The 22054-nt window shown below is 57.2% G+C and overlaps 2 protein-coding genes across 4 annotated transcripts; one reads left to right on the top strand and one right to left on the bottom strand.

The window, feature by feature from the left end:
• Nucleotides 1–839: 839 nt before the first annotated feature.
• TMEM132A (transmembrane protein 132A) lies at nucleotides 840–13167 on the top strand. Of its 3 annotated transcripts, none has more exons than XM_038564430.1 (11): nucleotides 840–995; nucleotides 3052–3266; nucleotides 3497–3715; nucleotides 4447–4778; nucleotides 6096–6245; nucleotides 7298–7493; nucleotides 7592–7735; nucleotides 9747–9949; nucleotides 10621–10894; nucleotides 11283–11474; nucleotides 11902–13167. In XM_038564430.1, the coding sequence occupies exons 1-11, from the start codon at nucleotides 893–895 to the stop codon at nucleotides 12925–12927; spliced, it is 3054 nt and encodes a 1017-aa protein (XP_038420358.1). In that variant the 5' UTR covers nucleotides 840–892; the 3' UTR covers nucleotides 12928–13167. The 3 variants fall into 3 exon arrangements, with proteins under 3 accessions (XP_038420358.1, XP_038420357.1, XP_038420359.1); XM_038564429.1 differs by having other exon boundaries at nucleotides 7295–7493; XM_038564431.1 differs by lacking the exon at nucleotides 840–995 and adding an exon at nucleotides 1460–2786 and having other exon boundaries at nucleotides 7295–7493.
• Nucleotides 13111–21892, bottom strand: SLC15A3 (solute carrier family 15 member 3). Its single transcript, XM_038564432.1, is given in 11 exon segments — nucleotides 13111–13324; nucleotides 13327–13386; nucleotides 13849–13982; nucleotides 13984–13999; nucleotides 15371–15484; nucleotides 15487–15525; nucleotides 16913–17081; nucleotides 17795–17905; nucleotides 19344–19360; nucleotides 19363–19490; nucleotides 21580–21892. Coding segments are annotated over 11 exon segments (1170 nt in total). The 5' UTR covers nucleotides 21867–21892; the 3' UTR covers nucleotides 13111–13229.
• Nucleotides 21893–22054: the final 162 nt, after the last annotated feature.

The following is a 22054-nucleotide window of genomic DNA, read 5'->3' as shown; positions in this document are numbered from 1 at the left end:
TTTCCCTGTCCGCCGCCTTTGCTCACTACGCGGGAATTCCCTGCACTGTGGTTCTCAGCCTGGCCTGTAGCTGGATCAGCTGTTGGGTAGAGGGGCCCAGGTATTTGGGGTTTGTTTGTTTGTTTGTTTTTTTCTTTGTTTTTAAATTGCCACAGAAATGTTAGGGTGCAGCCAAGTGCCCTGGCCTGGACTCCTTCTGACTGCCTGGTAGGCAGGGCCGGCCCAGGAGACCAGGACCTGGGTGGCAGAACCTCCGGTGGGGAGCAGAGGGGCCTCGCCCCTCCTTGGCTGGCGGGCCTCTCCCAGGCTGTGGCTGGGCCTGAAGCTCAGGTTGTCTGCGCCTGAGACCTTCCTCCACGGGAGCGGCCGGGACTCTCAGGGCGGGCCCCGATGATTGTCCCCGGGCCGCTTTCTGCCCCTTTCTGCCCCGGGGGCTCAGGTCCGCAGATCCCGCAGGTCCCGACGTCGGGCGCCTTTACAGGTGCGTTGTCTGTGGGGCGGGCGTGAGGCGGAGGAGGGGGCCGCTGACTGCGGGGCCGGGGCCGGAGCTTGCGGGGGGGAGCGGAAGGCCTCGGGTCCCTCGGTGGGGCGGGTCCCTCGGTGGGGCGGGTCCCTCGGTGGGGCGGGTCCCGGCCCGGGCCTGGAGAGCCGAAGGGCGCTAGGACCCGGCGGGCGAGGGGCAGCCCGCGTGCCGCGCTCGCTCCCTCCCCCTCCCCCTCCCCCTCCCCCTCCTCCTCCTCCTCCTCCCGCTCCGGCTCCGGCTCCGGCTCCGGCTCGAGCTCCATTGTCTGGAGCTGCGGCCCCGGGCGGCGGCGGCGGCGGCGGAGCGGGAGATGCCGGGCGGGCGGGGGCCACCGGAGCCGCCCGCCTAGTCCCCGCCCTCCGCGGGAGGATGTGCGCCGGGATGGGGCGCGCGGGGGCGGCTCCCCGGGGGCCCCGCGGCCCCTGGCCCTGCCTCCTGCTGGCGCTGGCCCTGGCCCTGGACGTCGAGAGAGGTCAGCGGGGGGGGGGGGGGGACGGCCCGGGGGGGTCCCCGACTGCGCCCCGAGGCCCGAGGTCTCCGCCCTGGGTCCCGGCTCTGCTCCCCGGTTGCTTCCCTCGCGAGGAGCCCCGCAGCCCTAAGGGACCCAGGACCGGCCGGCCCGGGCTCGGCACCGGCCCCCGCGCCTGCCGCGAGCTCCCGCCCCCGCCCCAAGGAGCCACCGGACCCCAGAGGCCCCGGGGACGGCCCCGTCGGCGCCTCCCTGAGTCCGGGCGCGCATCACCGGAGGACGGGGCCGCGGCTCCGCTGTGCCGGGGCGGGGGTCGGAGCACCTCGGTGGGGCGCGCTGCTCGGAGGGTGACCCCCAGGCCGGGGCCGGAGAGCGAGGCCCCTGCGAGCCTCGCCCCCCCCGCGAGAGCGGAGTCCGGCCCGGGCGTCCCGTAACTCTCCGGGCGGCAGAGAACAGGAGGAGGACGGCAGGTCGGGGCGGACGCGGGCAGCCTCTCAGGCACAAGCTCCCCGGCGGGGGGTCTCGGAGGGGCTGGAAACCATCAAGCCCCCCAGCCCAGGGCAGGGCAGAGAAGGCGCTGTCCGCAGGGCCGCGCTCAGCCACCTGCTCCCTCCCCAGGGGACCCAGCGGGAGCCCTAATAACCTCTCCTAGGGAGACACGAGGGAGGCCTTGTCACATCCATTATTCAGTGGCCATAACCTCTCCCCTGGACATTGCTCCACACTTTCCAGAGCCCTCCCTTGTTCGCAGTTGTCACTGAATGCTCAGTCTACAGGTGAAGAGAATCCACAGGTGAAGATGTCAAATGACCGATGCAAGCTACATTGAGGCAGAATTAAGATGTAAACGCAGCCCTCCGGGCTCCCAGAACATCCTCTCCAGGGAGAGCTGCCCAGCTTGGGGATTCAGGAACGATTACGAGAAACCTCTGTCCCTAGACAGGAAGACAGCTAATTCAGATGAGGCAACCAGGGTCGTGGTGGGAGGGCAAGCAATCAAGAAGGGCTTCCTTAAGGAGGCAACGTGACCTAAGGGATGGAAGAGAGACCCACAGTCCAGGGACTGAAACCGGAAGTGCTCACCCTTGCAGAGGGCATAGGATGGAGAAGCAGGGTACCCCCTCTGTGTGTAGTGCCTGATCCCTGACTCCCAGCTCCAGCTCTCTCCAGCCGAGGGATCCTGGCAAGCCCCTTAACCTCAGCCTCATCTTCCACATCCATAAAATGGATTTAATAGCAATAGAGCCTAGTTCTCAGAGCTATTACATAAACTGAAGAGTTAATGTATGTAAAATGTCTTAAATAGTAGTCTGCATGTAGTCAGTGTCCAAAAGTGTCTATTCTTATTGGGGCTAACTAGTCATAACTTGGTACAAACCAAATACGGTCATAGGGGTCCTTTGCCCTTCTACTCATTAACTATTTTGACCCTCTCCCCAAGCTCACGGTCGCCCCACCCCCACCCCAACCCTAGTCCCACTCTTGCACTCTGGTACCCAGTTGGGATGGAAAAGAAGGGAGCACATTTAGGAAGCTGTAGTTGCCATGGTGATGATGAAGGGGACAGGAGGGTGGATGCCCTGGCAAGTCTGGCCAAGGATTCAGGGACAGAGAAAGGGTCTCTGCTTCTACCAAGCTCACCTTGCCACCATCTTTTACTACACAGGACCCTGCCTGGGAAGAACTGTGCCCCACAAATGCCTTGATATCAGAAGCAAGTATGTAGAGGACAGGAATGGGGAAGAGATGTTGAGAAGGTTCTCCTCAAGGGAGGAAGGCCTGAGTCTATGGAAGGTAGAAGGAATGGTTTGGAAGCTGGCATCCAGTCCCGAATGTACACTCAAATCCTGGCCCTGTCCCATGCTACCTATGGGAGGCTCTTTGAGCCCCACTTTCCCCATCTGTGAAATGAGACCACTTCCCCTACATCCTGGGGGGGATGGGACATTTATAATTCCTTTCCTCCACTGCCCACCACCACGGTGCCCTGGGCTGGAGCCTGGTGCAGCCCCAGTCAGCTCTGGAGCTGTCACCATCTCTATCCCTTCTCCTTCTTCAGTGGACTGTGACCAGGACCCCTTGAACACCATCTACCTGCCTGCAACCCTGGAGCTCCTTGATGCCCCTGAGCACTTCCGTGTGCAGCAAGTGGGCCATTATCCACCTGCCAACTCCTCTCTGGGCTCCCGATCTGAGACCTTTCTGCTCCTGCAGCCATGGCCCAGGGTCCAGCCTCTTCTCCGGGCCTCCTACCCACCCTTTGCCACTCAGCAGGTAAGGAGAGGGCACCAGAGACTGACTCCGAGGCTAATAGGATTCAGAGCTGTGGTCTGCTGTGTGCGGCTCAAGGGTCTTCCCCACCCCCAGCTGCACTCTGCGTATTCCAGAGACATGTAAATGCTCTCTCCTGCCACACTGGGACTGGAAGCCTGGCATCCCATCTCTCCAGATCTTGCTTCCCCCCCCAGCCCCCTGGTTTGTTGAGCACCCCCTTCTCCCTCCAGGTGGTCCCTCCACGGGTTACTGAGCCCCACCAACGGCCAGTGCCGTGGGATGTGCGGGCTGTGTCGGTGGAAGCGGCCGTGACTCCAGCAGAGCCCCATGCCCGAGTCCTCTTCCACCTCAAAGGGCAGGATTGGCCTCCAGGGCCTGGCAGCCTGCCCTGCGCCTGGCTCCATGCCACACATCCTGCAGGCACTGCTCACCAAGCCTGCCACTTCCAGGTGAGTGGGCAGGCCCTACCTAGTCTGGCTCTACCTGCTATGCCAGCCAGAGGGCAGTCCTAGGGCAGGGAAGAAAGGGCTCACCACTCCCGGGTGGTTTAGGAGTCCCAGACAAGCGGACTGCATTCCTGTTCTGTTGACTTACGTGGGGACCCTTGGAAAGGGTTCTTTAGGGTCCTTTCAGGAAGTTAGTCTGTTGCATACAACTTCAGGCAAGTAACTTAATTTTTGTGGGACTTGGCTTCCCTATCTGTAAAATGGGGTAATAATAATTCCTATCTCCTATGGAGCTGGAATAAAGAACAAATGAAACGGCTGCAAAGAGCTTTTGGCACAATGCTAGTACCTGGCCCAGAGTAAGCACTCGGTGAGTGTTTGCATTATTGTTAGTATTACTTTTATAATTGCAGCTTGCACTGTTTGGGAATCTACCAGGGAGAGATATTTTGGAGGCTTTGGGAATCTTCAAAGCCTGAGGCATAGGGTGGTCCTGGGGCCTGGTGAGGGGGAGGCATTAGGATTGAGATTGTTGGCAAGAAGAGAAGCGCGGCTTTTGGACGAGTTCGGGGACCTCGCCCCAGTCACATCACTCACTAGTTGTGTCATCTGGGAAATGTCCCTGGCCCATGCTGGGCCTGCCTTCCACGGGCCCCTCCAGCTCTGCATTTCCTGCCATGGGTGTTGGAACCCCCTCCCCCACCATGTCAACCATGGCCGTTGTGTGTTTGCAGCCCTCCCTAGGCGCCTGTGTGGTGGAGCTGGAGTTTCCCTCCCACTGGTTCTCCCAGGGCTCCACTACACGGGCCGAGCTGGCCTACACGCTGGAGCCCGCAGCTGAGGGCCCTGGGGGCTGCGGCCCCAGCCAGGAGGAGGACCCCAGGGAGCAAGCCCTTCCAGTGGGTGGTGTGGAGCTGCGCCCAGCGGACCCCCCACAGTACCAAGAGGTGCCCCTGGATGAGGCGGTGACCCTGCGGGTCCCTGATGTGCCTGTGCGGCCAGGCCAGCTCTTCAGTGCCACCCTCCTGCTTCGGCACAACTTCACAGCCAGCATCCTGACCCTGCGGTGAGTCCAGAGCTCCTGGCATGGGTTGGAGGCAGGGACCTCTGCAGAAAGACTGAGCAGGTACCTTACTGGAGTCCTTGATCTCTGCTGATATGGGCCCACCAAACCCTCTCTGGGCCAAGAACCGTGACTGTCCTGGCAGCAGGCAAGCCCCAGCAGTGGGCACAGCCCTGAACTTGGCATCAGATGTTGGAAGCTCCCCTTCCCCCGACACCTCCTGGAGACGCCTGTCCTATGAGGCCGATGCTGCCTGCTTCACAGGGCAGCCATGAGGCTCCAGGGAGGGAAGACTGGAAAGTGCAATGCCTGGGGGTGGTTAATGCTCTGATGCCCCAGGATGGGTGTCTGCCCCAATCACATTCATCTACAAGCTCTCCCGTCCGCCGCCTTGCTGCATGTCCTCACCTTTGGACAGAGCCCACCCCTCCCCACAGGAAAGTCTCTCTTTTTTGCGTCCCTCCCTGCAGAGGGTTCTCCCACAGTAGCCCCCAACCCAGTTCCACAGACAAGAATTTTCAGAGTGTCACTTGCCTCTCCCACATTTGGATTAATGTGTGTCCTGTTCCTGTGGATCTCTCAGGTACCTGTCCTGTCCCCCTGTCTCTTACACCTTCTCATGCCCCCTCGCACACTCACTAGATCTTTCCCAGATGTTTAAAACATGCCTGGCCCTGTGTCTCTACTCTGGAGCTACAGAGATGAGCAAGGCCTGGTCCCCATCTGGCGTGAAGGGGCCCCAGCAACAGGGAAGGGAGCCAGGTGGCACGCACTGGGGGTGCACCTATGCTCTGGTGGCCATATGAGGTGCAGTGGGGGCCTGGGTTAGGGCTGAGGGAAGTGGGAAACTCATCTTGCCACAGGAGAAGCTTTCTAGAGGAAATAGTATTTGAGCTGCTGGAGGCTTGAAGAAGGAGCAGAGGAAGAAAGGAAGGGCAGGCTGGGCTGTCGTGAGCAAAGACTCAGAGACATAAATGAGTTGTGTGTCCAGGAAAGAACTTTCTCGGTGTCACCGAAGCAGAGTAACAGATGGAAGTCACAGCCCAGGATGAAACTAGACCAGATCCTGGAGGGCCCAGATGCTGGGATGCGATGAGACCTGACCCTGGGAGCGGCAGGTCTCTTGAGTCGAGGAGGGCTGCAGTGCAATGAGTGCATTGCCCTGAGTTGCAATGGAGTCCTTCTGGATCAGAGGATTGTGAGCAGATGAGTTGGGGAGGCCAGGCAGCAGGCCAATGCCTTTGGTCCCTTGCGTCCCTACTTACTCAGTCCATAGCTCAGCACCCACCCTGACACATGGGGCCTGGGTCCTCTCTCCAGGATCAAGGTGAAGAAGGGGCTGCATGTGACAGCTGCCCGCCCAGTCCAGCCCAGCCTCTGGACTGCCAAGCTGGACCGCTTCAAGGGCTCCAAGCACCACACAACCCTCATCATCTGCCACCGTGCTGGCAACACAGGGCTGGACTCCAGGTGGGCATCTCCCTCCCCAGGGCGAGGTGGGGGGGCAGTGATGGGGGACGGAGGAAGGAGTGAGCAGATTTCTGCGGCCCAAGGGAAGGGGGCCACTGGGCTGCCCCCATGCTCCCACATGAGGGAGCACAGAGGACTCCTTCCAGGATGCAGTGCAGAGCAGATACTCATTCATCCAGCTACTATTTATCCATCCCCAGGTGCACACCAAGTTCAGTGAGTGTCCATGAGTCTCATTCCAGGTGACACAAGCCTATCCTGGCTACTCCAGTTACAGCCCTTGCAGCCACTTCCCTGCTCCCACAATCACCAAATGGGTCCCTTTTTCTGGGCCATTAGTATTTCAAAGACAGCCCAGCTGCAGTTAACATTTATGAACTCCTATTCATGCTCTGAGCCTGGGCCAAGGCCACGAGCTTGGTAGCTTCTGTTTGAACCCTAGTTCTGACACTGGGATGAATAGCCATGAGCAAGCCAGTTAACCTCCGCTACATCACCCCCCCCCAAAAAAAACAAATACACCCCTGACCAGGAGCCTGTTTCCTCACCTGTAAAGTAGGGATAATAATGCATCCCTTAGGGTTTTTGAAAATAAAATACTATATAGCAAGCATCCAGCCAGTGCTTGATCAAAGGGACCTGTGAGGGTTAGTATTCAGGAGGTTGAGTGCCAGTCCTGGGGTTTTGAAGTGACTCTTCCTCCTTGGAAGAGGAGGATGACCATGGAAGGCAGAATTCTGCATGGAAGGGGAGTAAGAAGTCAGGAGAACCAGCAGGCTTTCCAGGAGGGTGGTGAAGTGGCTGCGTGCACCTTCTAGAAGCCACAAATATATGAGCTTGAGCTCTGGAGCCAGGATACTTGAGTTCAATCCCAGCCCTGCCACTTTTCTCTGTGACTTTGGGCAGGTTATAGAAGTTCATACCTCAATTTTCTCCCCTGTTAATTGGGGGCTGTCATAGGACTTGTCTCATGAATATAGCCAGCGCTTCCAACTGTGCCTGGCCGCTAGCAAGCACTCAGTCTCTCTCTCTGTCTCTCTCCTGGCCAGCAGCCCTCCTGAACTCTCTGAGTTCCTGTGGGTGGACTTTCTGGTGGAGAATGGCACTAGTGGGGGTGTGGCAGTCACTCGCCCTGTCACATGGCAGCTGGAATATGCAGGCCAGGCCCCCGAAGCAGAAAAGGACAAAATGGTGTGGGAGATCCTGGTGTCAGAGCGGGATGTAAGAGCCCTTGTCCCACTGGCCAAGGTAAGGAGTCCTCCCCCCACCCCCCCAGCCTGTGGCTGGCCAGGCCTGGGGCCAAGTGAGGCAATGGGCTTGGGGCTGAGCTCTTCCTGCACCTGCAGGCCGAGGAGCTGGTGAACACAGCTCCACTGACCGGAGAGCCGAGGCACGTGCCCATACGCCTGGTCACCGTGGACAATGGGGGGGCCCTGGTGGAGGTGACAGAGCACATTGGCTGTGAGTCGACCAACACACAGGTGCTGCAGGTGAGTGGCATGTGTGCCAACTCCAGGCAAGTGTGCACTTGTGTGCAGAGCGATGCATATCCTTCCTCACTCTTGTACCCAAGAGAGCAGCTTCTGGACACCAGAAGTCCTCGTGGGGGGAACCACAGATTCAACTTCTTTTGTTCCCACCTCCTCTCTCCAACATCAGTTGGGAAGGAGCTCTGTCACTCCAGCAGCCCCGGCTTAGGCCCTCCTGCGTTTGTTACTGTAATGAAAGAAATGAACTGATGTGGGAAAGTTAAGAGTATGGCCACATACCTTGGGGGCACGTGACTGGCTTAGTCAGTAGGGCATGTGATCCGTGATCTCAGGGTCGGGAGTTCAAGCCACACATTGGACATAGAGCTAGAGCTTACTTTAAAAAGGGAGGGGGACCCTGGGTGGCCCAGTTGGTTAAGCGTCTGCCTTTGGCTCGGGTCGTGATCGCAGGGTCCTGGGATCAAACCCCAAGTCAGGCTCCCTGCTGAGCAGAGAGACTGTTTCTCCTTCTCTCTCTCTGCCCCTCCCCCCTTGTGTGTGTGCTCTCTCTCTCTCAAATAAGTAAGTAAAATCTTTAAAAAAAAAAAAAAAACACGTATGTTGGAACCAACAAATTTTAGTTTGAAACCCATCTTTGTTATCTGTGATCGTGGACAAGTCTCCTCACCTCTGAGCCTCAGTATTAGAGGTGAGTCTAATATATTAGACTGTTACAAGAATTAAAGGCATCCAGGGGCGCCTGGGTAGCTCAGTTAAGCATCCACCTCTTGATTTTGGCTCATGTCATGATCTCAGGGTTGTGAGATGGAGCCCCACATCCAGCACCCTGCTGGGCATGAAGCCTGCTTGAGATTCTCCCTCCCCTTCTGCCCCTCCCCCACTCCCTCCCATTCCTTTTTTTTTTTTTTTGAATTTTTTTAAAATGTTTATTTATTTATGATAGTCACAGAGAGAGAGAGAGAGAGAGAGGCAGAGACACAGGCAGAGGGAGAAGCAGGCTCCATGCACCGGGAGCCCGACGTGGGATTCGATCCCGGGTCTCCAGGATCGCGCCCTGGGCCAAAGGCAGGGGCTAAACCGCTGCGCCACCCAGGGATCCCCCTCCCATTCTTTAAAAAAAAAAAAAAAAAAAAAAAAGAATTAAAAGCACCCTAAGACACTCTACCAGCAGAGAGGCAGGAGCTGAAACAATGACAACTTTTAAGAGTAATACAATGTAATACATGATGCTAAAAATAATGATAATTATTAGAGCCTCATAATGATCCTGAGATTTAAAAAAAAGGGGGGGGGGGTGGGCAGCTTTCTCCATTTTGAAATTCTAAAAGGGGACGCCTAAATCTTGGCTGCCTGACTGGAAAAGGTGTCTTGCTACTTATGATGGCACTTTGTCCCTATGTGAGTGATTCCTTCCTGAGGGTTCTTGGGGATTGGGAGGTAGGAGATAGGTCTGTCTTGCCTCCGCCCACCTTCCTGTAGTTGGTAGCCAGGTGGCTCCAGAATGAAAGTCAGAGGCCAGCACTAATGAGCCAAATGTGTGGGTTCGAACTCTCCACTACCAGAACAAAGATTTTGCATGCAAATAGCCAGTTTCCTCAGCTGAGCTCCAGGTGAACCTGGGGAATGGCTGGTTCCTCCAGAATGGATCTTGGATGCATTTTTAAAAAAGATTTTATTTATTTGAGAAAGAGAGAGCACGAGTGTGTGTGTGTGGGGGGGGGGGGGAATGTGGAGGGAAGAGGCGCAGAAGGAGAGGGGGAAGCAGACCCCTTGCTGATCAGGGAGCCACAGAGGACCGGATCCCAGGACCCTGAGACCATAACCTGAGCCAAAGGCAGACGCTTAACCAACTGAGCCACGCAGGTGCCCCTTGATGAAATCTTAATCTTGAGACATGCCAGTAGAGTGCAGAATGAATTTCAGCCCTGCCCCTTATGGTAAGGGCTTAGGGCAGCCCCCTCTGTTCCATACCTGTCTTCCCAGGCTTAGCCCAGCTCCTGCCCTCCCATAGGTGTCCGAGACCTGTGATGCTGTGTTTGTGTCTGGCAAGGAGAGCCGGGGTGCCCAAGGGGTGCAGGTGGACTTCTGGTGGCGCCGTCTGAGGGCCTCGCTGCAGATGACAGTGTGGGCCCCGTTGCTGCCCCTGCGCATTGAGCTGACCGACACCACCCTGGAGCAGGTCCGGGGCTGGAGGGTCCCTGGCCCCACTGAAGGGTGAGTGGAGACCTTGATGAAGTTGCTCTGGGACCTGAGAGATAGTGCACGGAGCTTGGCCATGGGCTTGAGCGGGGGTCTAACTGCCCAGTTGCCTCTGGTTCCTCCTGCTCACCTGCCTGTCACCACCCAGCTTATGGCCACTTTATGCCACTTTATTTGTAGTCTTGATTTCCGCACTCCCTTTCCCCCTTCCATGCTGCGCTTCCCTGTAGTGCGGATCACTTTCTAGTTACTGTATAGCCCGATTCATCTTGTTTGTGGTATGGCCACCACCTTCATTCTCCTCCATAAGAATGTAAGACCTTGAAGGTGAGGGCCTTTTGTCTCTTACGTTCACTGCTGTGTTCTTCCAGCCTTATATCAAGAGAGGCCCACCAGAGTACATGGGTGAGGTGGCCTCAGGAATCTGAGCCAGGCCTTCCAGATAGTGAGCACCCTGAGATCTCCCTACCTCCCCAGGACCCAAGAATTCAGATTAGGAACGAGGGGAGGGTGAGAGCAGCTTGATGGACAGGCATAGGCACCAGTTAGGAATGGGCCGCGGTGCCAGGCCAGCAGGTGGAGGTGCAACCGTACTTGCAGAGTTTGAAGACTGTACACCCCTCGCTGAGCTGGGGGTCCCTCAGGGGCGGGGCCCAGAGCTGACGCTCTTCCCCACCTCCCCCAAGGATGCCAGAGCCTGAGGCTGCTGCTGAGGAGGCTGAGAGGCGCCCCCGAAGCTGCCGCCTGCAGTACCAGCGCGCCGGCGTGCGCTTCCTTGTCCCCTTTGCGGCTCACCCACTGGACGGTGGCCGCCGCCTCACCCACCTGCTCGGCCCTGACTGGCTGCTGGATGTGACCCACCTCGTGGCACCTCACGCACGTGTACAAGACCCACGCGTAGCCTCGCTGGAGGGCGGCCGCATCCTGGTGGGCCGGGAACCCGGCGTCACCTCCATCGAGGTGAGCAGACCCCCCCCCCTCCCCCAGAGAAGGGTGTAGGTGGCACCCCCCAGAATGTTCATGCGCAGGGATGAGGAGTGTCAGAACGGGCCCAGAGTGTACCCGGGCACGTGTGAGCCCAGTGGGATTGGGTAGGAAGAGGGTGGCCTGTGTAATGGGGGACATCCTCACAGCGTGAAGGGCTGCTTCACAGCAGCATCCCTCACAGCATGGGGGAACCAGGTCTTGAGAGAGAGATGGTATTGGGGTCCAGGTATGAATGTATAGGGCATATGGGATGCAAAGGGTGGGGGAAAGCAGTGTGTCCAGATGATGGGGATGAGAGGGGAGAGGCTGTGCACTTGCTCTCCCCCTTGCCCCACAACTTGCAGCTCCCTTTCACCCTCAGGTGCGTTCCCCGCTGTCTGACTCCATTTTGGGGGAGCAGGCATTGGCCGTGACGGATGACAAGGTCTCGGTGCTGGAGCTGCAGGTGCAGCCGGTGATGGGCATCTCACTGGCCCTGAGCCGGGGTACTGCCCACCCTGGGGAGGTCACAGCCACGTGCTGGGCACAGTCAGCCTTTCCCGCCCCAAAGCAGGTGACAGCTTGGGGATGAGGGGAGTGAGGTCAACATCTCCAGATGGGGGCTAATGACAGGGGGCTGGGAGGCACCTGGACCCCTCCCCTTAGGGTTTTCAGAATGAGGACTGACTGTCCTGTGAGGTAGTGAGCTCTCTGCGGCTGGAGATGATCAAGCAGTGACTGGCTGGAGTGTGGCAGTGGGAGGTTGGTTAGATGGCTCTGAGGACCCTCCCGATGACTCAGACCCCAGGGCTGAGTGGCAACCAGGTGATTGACACACATCCCCTCTCTCCCTGTGTTTTGTCCATCCGCCTGTGTTTGTTTTTTCTCTGATCTCTCCTCTTCCTCCTCTTCCTCCGTGTGGCCTGTCTCTGTGGGAGTGGTCTCTGTGTGCATGCGTGCGTGCCCTCGCATGTCTCTGCCTGTGTCCGTGTGCCCCACAGGAGGTGGCCCTCTCCCTTTGGCTGTCCTTCTCTGACCACACCCTGGTCCCCGCTGAGCTCTACAACCAACATGACCTGGGACTGTCTGTCTCCGCCGAGGAGCCTGGTGCTATCCTGCCAGCCAAGGACCAGGGTGCCCAGCTTGGGGTGGTGGTGAGTGGGGCAGGTGCCGAGGGGCTGCCCCTGCACGTGGCTCTCCACCCACCTGAGCCCTGCCGCCGGGGCCGCCACCGGGTCCCCCTGGCCTCTGGCACCGCCTGGCTAGGGCTTCCCCCTGCTCCCACCCCGCCCCCCGCCCTCCCATCTAGCCCTGCCCGGGGCCCACCAGCCACGGAGGCCAGCGTGGGTGGTAAACAGTGGGAGGCAGGGGGTGTTGGGGGCAGTGGGGTTGTGAAGGGCAAGTTTGAGCGGGCAGAGGCAGAGGCCAGAGAGGAGGAGGAAGAGGAAGAGGAGGAGGAGATGGTCCCGGCCCCTCAGCGGGTCACCGACCTAGAGCTGGGCATGTACGCTCTGCTGGGCATCTTCTGCCTGGCCATCCTCATCTTCCTGGTCAACGGTGTGGTCTTCGTGCTGCGCTACCAGCGCAAGGAGCCTCCCGACGGTGCCACTGACCCTGCCTCCCCCCAGCCCCACAACTGGGTCTGGCTGGGTACAGACCAGGAGGAACTAAGCCGCCAGCTGGATCGGCAGTCCCCAGGCCTGCCCCAGGGGGAGGGGGGCTGCCCCTGTGAGAGTGGGGGAGGAGGGGAGGCCTTGACTGTGGCCCAGGCACCTGGCGGGGGCACCAGTAGCTCCTCAAGCACCCTGGCCCGGAAGGAAGCGGGGGGACGGCGGAAACGTGTCGAGTTTGTGACGTTTGCGCCAGCTCCCCTGGCTGAGCTATCTCAGGAGTCCGTAGGGGCCCCGGCCGTGCAGTCCATCCTGGTGGCAGGTGAGGAGGACATCCGCTGGGTATGTGAGGACATGGGACTGAAGGACCCCGAGGAGCTGCGCAGCTACATGGAGAGGATCCGGGGCAGCTCCTGACCCCTCCCCGGCCTGCCTGGTCCAGCACTGTCAGCCACCAGCCCGGGCAGCCTCCTGCTCCCCCCTGGTGCTTGCTGATCCAAGTCCCCTGCCTGGTCTCTCAAAAGGACGCCCACTCAGGCCCCCTCTGCCCTGCGCCCCCCATCATGGACCATGCTCGTGAGGAAGGGCTTACGCCCCTTATTTATGAGAACCATTTCATCGTGACGTTGGGTACAGAATAAACTCAAGGAACCCCCACCTGGGACTGCTGCTGCCTGTGTCCTGGGAGAGAAGCGAGGGGGCGTCGGGGGTGGCGGTGTTCAGCCCCTATCCCTGCTGGGACAGCTTTGGGAGGCCGGGCTCTGAGCTACCCTCTCATAGCGACCGGCAATCCAGATAAACAGGAGGGCTGTGGCGCCTGAATACTGGCCAGCAGAAAGAAGTAAAGGTCCATCCGGCAATTGTTGATATTCCCCGGGGAAAGGGGGGGTTGGCATTCAGGTCGGGCACGGCTCCCCTGGGACTGGCAGCTGAAGCAGTGTGGGCAGTGGGTGGGCAGGCAGCCCTCTCACACCTGGTGGTCCACAGTGTTTCCTGTGGCGTCTGCAATTCCTTGTTGGCTGTTCTTTCAGGGGTTTAAAATACAAATACCACAGAGGAAGGTGATCCTAGGCCACAATGACTGACTTCCAGAAGTGGGAAGGAGCCTTGGAGGTCTGCTAAGTTCACGGATTCCTTTTTGACAGTTACGGACACTGAGGCCCAAGGCAGGGAGGCCACGCTGTGGACAACTGGCCAGGTTTGGGCTAGAACCTGGCTCTCCTGAGTCCAGCCTGTGTTTTACTCTGCCTGGCATCAGAGCACTTGGTAGTTGCCACCCACTTTCCAAGCCCCCCCCCCCCCATGTCCCAATCCCAGGGAGGGCTCCACACTCACCAGAGTCCTTGGGGCAGTACAGCCATCCCCGGGGCAGTGACAGTAGTGCCACGAGGCTGGAGCCCAGCAGTGAGCCCACCCCCGACAGGCAGAAGAAGATGCCCATGATGGCACTCTGCATGGAGCGCGGAGCCTCTGTAAGCAAACTCCAGGCCTGCAGAGGGAGGGGGGAAAACCCAAGCGGCTGATGCAGGAGCAGAGATGAGGCTCAGGGCCTCCGGCCATACTCACCAAGCCTCCATCCTGGCCTCCCCTGTATGGCTGCCCACCCATGGCTAGGATGACACCTGCGTACCAGTGACCCCTTGCCTCTGCCCTGCTCATCTGTTCCCCTGGCTGGACACGTCCACCTGGATGCCCCTGCATTGTTTTGTCTCCTCCTGGGTCTCCCATTTCAGGGACAGCACCTCCCTCTCCCCTACCCTCTCTGCCCGCCTTCAACATCCTCCCCAAATCCTTTTGACCCAACCTCAGAAATCTCACTGTCTGCCCTCCTCTCTGTTCCCACTGCCCTGGGCCAAAGCACAGTCCTGATCACTTACTGCCCAGCCTCTGCAAGTACCTGCAAACCCCCCTGCCTCCCTTCTTCCTGCTCACACAGCCAGATGGGTCTGTCTAAAAGATTGGGATCCTTTCCCTGCCAAAATCCCCCTGGGGTGGAGGGCTGGGGGGCGGTGGCAGCTATTGCCCTCAGGAACGACTTCAACACCCAGGCTTGGCCCTACACCTCCCCAGCCTTGCACACACTCCCCACAAGCCTTAGCTCTTCACTTCCGCCTGTGGCATCCTTCCTACCTGCGGAGTTCCACCTTCCCTGCCTACCAGCCTCCTCCCCACCTCGTCCCAGGGGCTTTCCCTACACTGTCCAGTCACTTCTACAGCCCTCCACTGAGTTTACTGTCCGTGTGATGGTCTCCACAATTCCGAGCAAGTCCCACTAGAGCCCAGCCCTGGGCCTGTGGCTGAGTAGCTTCTGCTACTTGGCTGAGTGAAGAGCCCACCTGCGCTCCACAGCTCTGGCTCGCAGGCTGGCGGGGGCGACAAACATACTGCACTATTACAACACAGTGACCCGTGTGCTGTGATAGATGTGAATAAAAGGAGCTAGAAGGACCCCCTGTGACCAGGGGGCTTGGAGAGGGCTGTATGGAGGAGCTGGCATTTAGGCTCAGCAGTGAAGGGGAAATACTTTGTTTATTTTAAGTAAAGTAAGTTTACTTTGAATCCGAGGCATCGGGAACAGCAACGCACAGACATGGGGAATGAGGCACATGGTGCCAGGGACTATGTGGGAGGTTGCCAAGGAGCGTCTTCATCCTTCCAAATCTCCAGTGCCTACCACAGTGCCTGGCACAGACCAGGAGCTAGTAAGTATCCACTGGGTGAATGCAGCCGCACTCAGAAAACCTGGCCTTCCTCTACTCCTGCAAACTCCAGAAGCTGTGCCCATGAGACTTTTTGACTTGGAGGCAGCTCCAGGCAGAGCCCATCACTGGTGCAAGAACAGGGGAGGGGCCCGGGGTACCTGGGATACTGGCAAAAATCTCACTGATCCCGATGAGCAGGTACTGAGGGATCTGCCATCAGATGGACAGTGGTGCCGCCTAGTACACATCCTTCCCGATCTGCTGGGACACTGGTTGCGATGGATGTACTGTAGACGCTCCATCTCCAGGCCTCCTGGTGGGGGAAACAGGTGCACCATAAATAGCCAGGCCCCCGGTCCTCAGCTTAGCCCGCAGCAAAGCTCGGCACGTGGTGGGTATTCCCTAGGCCACTGGTGACCGACTGAACAGCAGGAAAGGAGAACTCTGGCAAACGCCTTGATTTTTGCCTCGGCTGCTAGGAAGCTCAGAATGAGGCTTTGGCACTCAAGAATAGGAACAACTGGTATTAACTGAGAGCCTGTTATGTGCTGGGCATTTAATATGCATTCTTGCAAATGAAGAAAGAAATTTAGAGTGAGTAATCAGCCCCGAGTCACACGAGCTGATGAGTATTTGGGGCTGGATTTCCACCTCTTTGTGCCCCATTTCCTTCATATCACGTGACTTCTCTCCTGCAGCATCAAGGAGGGTTTCTAACCTGACCTCCAAGTTTTAGGAGGTCATTGTTAGAAGACAGCTGTGCCGTAGTGGCATGAACACTGCATGTGGTGCAAGGTCACTTAGGTTCCAATCCTGGCCCTGCCACTGGTTAGTGGTGACCTTGGGCAGATCACTTAACCTCTCTAAGAACCAGTGCTCTTATGCAAGAAGCGAGAATAAAAATCCCAGAGTTGTGAGGATGAAATAGGACAACGTACCTTAAAGCCCGGAGCTGAAAAAGAACCTGGTTTGGTTTTCGTTCCTTGCAACACAATACTGGGCTTTGAGCTTTGATTTCCCTGCCTCCTCCTTGTGATCCAGGCACAGTGCTGGATGTCTCACAGCTTTGCCTTTTTTTGAATCCTCACAACACTCCTGCTAGACCACATTCCACGAGGGCAGAACCCAGGTCCTGCACGGGGGCTGCATGAATGACTACGGCCATTGTAAAGACAGAGCACAAAGATGCTAAGTAACTTCAGGAGTGAAAGGGACAGAGGTTTGTGTCGTGGCATGAAAGGCTTCTTTACCAGAGCCTCTTTGTAGTAAATGGCTTCAAATCCTTTTGAACGAGAAGGAAGAGAGTAAAACGATAAATTCTTTTCTTTAAGTGGCTGAGTGTCTGAAAAATTCATTTAACCCATTTACTGGGTGTCCATGCATAGTTTCATAGCAGTGAATGAAAAAGAAAAAAAAAGAAAAACCAGTCTTCAGGGAGCTTACATCCCACTGGGGAAAATCTTTCTCCCTCTCTTGTCCTGAGCTCCCTCATCTGTCAAGATGAGGAGAGGCCGGGGACCAGAGGAGGAAGATCCCCTTCAGCTCACACCCTCTGGGAAGCCAAGACTGGCACCCACGGCAGGAGGGTGGATGTGGCCCAGACCCACGGCTCCAACACCTGCCAAAGTGGAGCCAACCTCCCCCAACTGCAGACAAAGGCCAGCCTCCCTCCCTGCGTCCCTCCACTTGGGCCCACACACCTGCCACAAGGACAGAGGCAAAACCGAAGAACATGCCCAGTGCCATCTTCTGCAGGGCTGAGGGAAGCAGCTTGTGCCGCAGCAGTAAAGGGTCGAGCAAGTGGTCCTTCATGGGCACCAGGATCAGCACCACCACGACATTGGCCAGGAGGAGCCAGGCTTCCGGGATCTGAACAAGAGGGGGCCAAGCAAGACAGGCTAGCAGAGCAGAAGGAGCTGTGGGCTGGAGTTGGGAGCGCTGGCCTCCAGACCGTCCTTGGGTGACCCAGGGTCAGCCCTCTCCCCTCTCTGGAATGCACACTCCTCAGCTGGGTTAAATCGGGGATGGGATTAAATCAGAGGTGGCAAATGGTTTCCTCTGGCTTCTATCAGTTGGTAATGGCTGCTGCGAACATTCTCAGGCTCAGCATGAAAACATGGTCAGGATTGATTCGTGATGTCTGCCCCAGGCAAGGAATGAAGGTATGGTGGCAAATGTAATTTCTCTGCCAGCTCTGAGGATCTTTGATGTTAGGAGTCTTTGAAACACCATGGAACTGGTTTGGAAAGTCCTGGTGGAAGGCAGACATCTGGGGATCCAGGGGCCCCGGAGAGTGTGGGAACTCAAGGTAGAACTGGGATGTGGGTGCACCTCTCTGAGAGTCTGTGGGATGAAGACAGGGTGGTGAGACCTGCCTCAGAGCAGCGGTGGGTGGGAGCAAAGCTGCCCCATCTTAGCAGGATGCCTGGGCTGGGGCACAAGTTTCCCCATCCTGCAGGTGCTTTTCCTGTTTCCTGATGATCCCCTGCTCCTGGGCATGAAAACAGCTTAATTTCTTTCTGTTTTGAGAGGACACGCCCAGCAAGGCCCATCACGGGGGCTGAATGCATACCGGGTCTCACCTTGTAGCCGCTAGCCTGGGCTCCCAGAGCTATGGAGCTATCGGCAGGGAGGTCTGGGAAAATGTTTGGGATGCGGAGATGAAGACCTTGCAGGACATACGTAGACTGCATCTGCCAAGAGAGATGGAGCCATGGCTGGAACAGAGCTGGCCACCTCACCTGCGAGGAGAGGTGAGGCCGCAAGCTCCGAGATGGGCGTTCTTCAGAAGGAGCACAGGGCAGCTGGGCAGCTGTCCCCTCTCCCAGCCTCGGGGAGATGTGACCTGCCTACCCTGCTTCCTCCTCAGGAGCCAGGCTCAGTCAGGGAGCTTCCTTCGCTCTGTTCCCAGGCCCGTGAGCTGTGTGTGCAGCCTTATCCCAGAGCCTAGGCACAGCTGTCATGACTCACATTTTGGTGTCTCCAAGGCCTGACACAGAGGAAGTGCGGATAAATGTTTGTTGACATGGGGAAGATAATGACACGGCTGTCCCCATGGGGAGCTCTCATTTGACACTGAGGCCAAGCTTCATCCCACAGGTGGACGTGGCACAGACACTGGGTAGACATCAACCCACCAGCATGGCTCTGGGCTCAGCTGCAGGGGCAAGCTCCAAGGGGCCCATCACATATCACCCCTGTAGTATTCTAAAATGCAGGGGATCCAGAACAATCCCACACGAGGGTCTGGGGCAGGGGAGGGCACTCGGGCTGCTCAGGACAACAGCTATTGACCAACTGGTACATAAGTACATCAGTATTCTGACAACCAGTATGACTGAGAATCAGCCATGGACACAGACAGACCCCCTCCCCATGCCTCTGTCCTGTCTCCTCTATGCGACCCCCAAGAAGCAGGCTGGCCTTGCATAACCCCCATCTTGTGTGACTCAAAACAAGCTTCCTCTTGAAGGGGTATGGAAGGCAAAGACTTTGTCATGGGGGGGTTAGAAGTTGGAGTCAGGTCACAGCCACCCCCCCCCCCCCACACACACACACACACACATCGCACTAACCTTCCCGGTAAGAAATGGTGGGGAACAGTGGCTCTCAGACCTGGCTGAGTACCAGTATCCCCTGAGAAGTTTATTTTCCTAGAGACTTCCCCCAACAATTCTCTTTTCAGTACTCTGGGGTGGGACACAGAATCTGCTTTAAAAGCTTGCAGGTGGTTCTGAGACACAGACCCAGGGGGGAATCACTGCTACAAAGAATTCAATGCCCCGAGGTGGCCCCTAACTGGCTGTGGGGCACAGGGTAACTCTGGGCCTCAGTTGCCACATCAGAGGATCTGAATGCTCTAGAGCTATTAGAACCCCTAAGTTCCCTGTTTTATACATGAGGCCCAGACAGATGGGATCACATTGGAGTCCCTGAGCCTCAAATTTGTCTCCAGGGTTCCTCATGCTATTAATTACTGGGATGGCTTTGTGTCAGGCCCCAGGTAGCACCAGGTCACTCTGTGAACACCTGTTCCCATTTCCACGTGCTTTGGGCTTCTATGGTGAGAGCTTAGCCCCATCCGGGGACTGGGGAGCCACTGTCCTCAGAGCTAAAGGGCAGGGTGCTCACCTGGAAGTACACCATCCGTAAGGCACCAGGGTCACCATGACGGGCAAGATCTTCACCAGCACCTGGAAGTTGGCAATGTCCTCTTGGGGGGAAGGGCCAGGCTGGGGAGACCTCTGGTCAGGCAGCAGTTGGGCGCCTTGAGGGTCCCTGTGGGGCCATGGGGGCAGCAGATAAAACAGCAGCCATCGCCACCACCATGACCACCATTATCCCCTATTTAGTCTTGCTCCTCTATCACCGGTGACCACAGCCATCATCTCTGAAATGACCCATCTCCTCCCTCCACCAGAAGCTTCACCTTCTCCATCATCACCATCGTCACCTCAGCCAGCATCCTCGCCATCCTTGTCGTTAGTGAAGCGACTGTCCCCCAAAGCCAGCCTCCCACTGACTGTCCATTACACTCCCTCACTATCTCCTCCTTTCTTCAAGACCCCTCCCAGCCAAGAGCCGTGTGCTGTGGTCCCCGGGGAAAGCAGACCAGAGACTGTGGTGAGCGGAGTCTTAGGGAATTTTTGGCTTCACAGCATCAGTGTGCTGCGGAGAGCAGGGAGGTCCCAGTCTAAGCCTGACTCAGAGAGAGACAGGGATAGAGAGAGAGGCCAGCCCGGATCTGGTATACCCCAATGCACCCTCACTCCCTGTCTCCAAGTCCATCTTCCTGAACAGGCATTATTATAGCCCTCTCCCTGCCTGACGAGGATGGAGGCAGTGGAGAGGTAGGGGTGCAGGGGAAATGTTAAGGAAACAGGATAGATCAACCACTGCTATGACCTCCCCCCGCCTTTGCCCTTTGTCTTGACATTTTTCTAGTTTCTAATCCATTCTTGCTCAAGAGTCTTGCCTCATCCTTTGAGATGCCGAAGGGGATAACACCAGTGTGGTCATTTCCAAAGATGGCCACTATCAGCGTCTCCCCTCCTAGGGTGGGATGTCACTCCTCCACTAACAGGCCATCTGTTCCCCTGCCCTGGAATCTGGGCTGGCCTTGTGGCTGTGCTGACCAACGGAACAAGCAGAAGTGATGGCTCGGTCTTGCAACCCAGACTCCTTACTGTGAGGAGCTCCAGCTACAGGCGTGTGGCCACATGAAGGGGGACCCCAGGTGCCTTTGTTGGACTGCCAGCCACATAAGTGAGCCGTCTTGGATGCTCTAATCCCTTCAGGCCCCCAGATGACTGTAGCCCCCCACCCCCATGACATCACAAGAAGCGGAACAACTACCTGGCTGAGCCCAGTCACCCACAGCATCATGAGAGGTAATAAAATGTGATTGCTTAGGTAACTGAGTTCCAGGATGGTTTGTTGGGCTGAGCTGGATCATTAAAACAAACCCCCACCACAATGCACCAGCTTAGACAAACATGTCCTGTCCTTTCTCCATCTAGATCCTACTGATAGGATCTGTAACAGGCTCCAAGGTCTGGAGACATGTTTGCTTAGCAAAGTGGTCAATTAACTTCAGGAAGGACAGGGGCAAAAGGAAGCTGGTGTGTGTGTGAAGGACTGTTCTGAACCTTCCTCCCTGGGATGCCAGCTAACGGAGGAGGAGCAAGTTTGGCTGATTTCTTAGACATTCTTTTTTTTTTTTTTTTTAAGATTTTATTTATTTATTTATTTACTTGAGAGAGTGCGTGAGAGAGAGAGGGCACACGCGCACAAGCAGGGGGGAGGGGCAAAGGGAGAGGGAGAAGCAGGCTTCCTGTTGAGCAGGATCCCAGTGTGGGGCTCCATTCCAGGACCCGGAGATCATGACCTGAGCCGCAGGCAGACACTTAACCGACTGAGCCACCCAGGTGCCCTCTTAGATTTTCTTACACTTGCTACCCTTGTGGTGTTGAATTACTCATGTTATATCCCAACAGCCTTCCCTGGTACCATCGTCTCCATCATCAGCCAGTCCTACTGCCTTTGTCAACCACTGCTGAAATTATCTTCACCGTGGCTGCTGATGAACACCTCCCCCTCTACCTCGATCATCACTGTCAAGACCGTGCACAACCAGCCTTATACTCTCTTGAGTTAGTCCGTGGGCAGGACCACCACCACCACCTTGAGCTCCATCACCAGCCAAGGTCACAGCGGGGCAGCTCTGGCCCTTGCACAGCAGGTTGTCATAAAGGGCTACCATGGGAGCTGACCCAGAACATTCTTCCAAGAGGACTGCACCTCCCCAGGAGAAGCACAGCACGTCTCCAGGCTCCATGGCCCCCGTCACCAAGAGCACCCTTCTTACCCGACAGAGTGTCGGTGCCGCAGGTGGGGACAGCAGCTTTGGAAAGCGAGTTTCAGCATAGAGGACACTTGGCTGCCTGTAGGGGGCTTGGTGATGAAGATGGGGGTGGCGAAGAGGAAGATGAAGAAGGCCAGGTCCACGCAGCCCATGGTGATACTGTAGCCCACGGCACCCACGTTGATGCTCCAGTAAAGCCAGTTGAAGAAGCGGCGGCTGGCGTGGCGGCCAAGATCCATCACTTGCTGGGCAGGGGTGAGAGTAAGGGAGGCCCAGGGGCACCCTGCCATGATGTACCTGCCCTCCTTTTCCCACAGAGATACTTCCTGAGTCAGTGGGTGGACATTCCAGCATTTTCCTGGTCCCTGATCACTAAATAGACACTCAGTAAATAAATACTGGTTGATTGAATAAAGAAACCTTTCCCTTGGGAGTTCATGATCAGGAAAGTTTGGCACAGCTATTTTTGCATGCCCAT

The sequence above is a fragment of the Canis lupus genome, chromosome 18 (assembly GCF_011100685.1).
Source record: "Canis lupus familiaris isolate Mischka breed German Shepherd chromosome 18, alternate assembly UU_Cfam_GSD_1.0, whole genome shotgun sequence".
Taxonomy (NCBI): Eukaryota; Metazoa; Chordata; class Mammalia; order Carnivora; family Canidae; genus Canis; species Canis lupus.
This window is presented reverse-complemented; position numbering and strand designations above follow the sequence as displayed.

What these genes read in the sequence shown, in the direction of transcription:
- TMEM132A (XM_038564429.1), top strand. Translation starts at nt 893, where the DNA reads ATGTGCGCCGGGATGGGGCGCGCGGGGGCGGCTCCCCGGGGGCCCCGC. An exon ending in GCCAGCATCCTGACCCTGCG is followed by an intron (nt 4,779 to 6,095) that starts GTGAGTCCAGAG and finishes TCCTCTCTCCAG; the next exon opens with GATCAAGGTGAAGAAGGGGC. An exon ending in CCTTTCCCGCCCCAAAGCAG is followed by an intron (nt 11,475 to 11,901) that starts GTGACAGCTTGG and finishes TGTGCCCCACAG; the next exon opens with GAGGTGGCCCTCTCCCTTTG.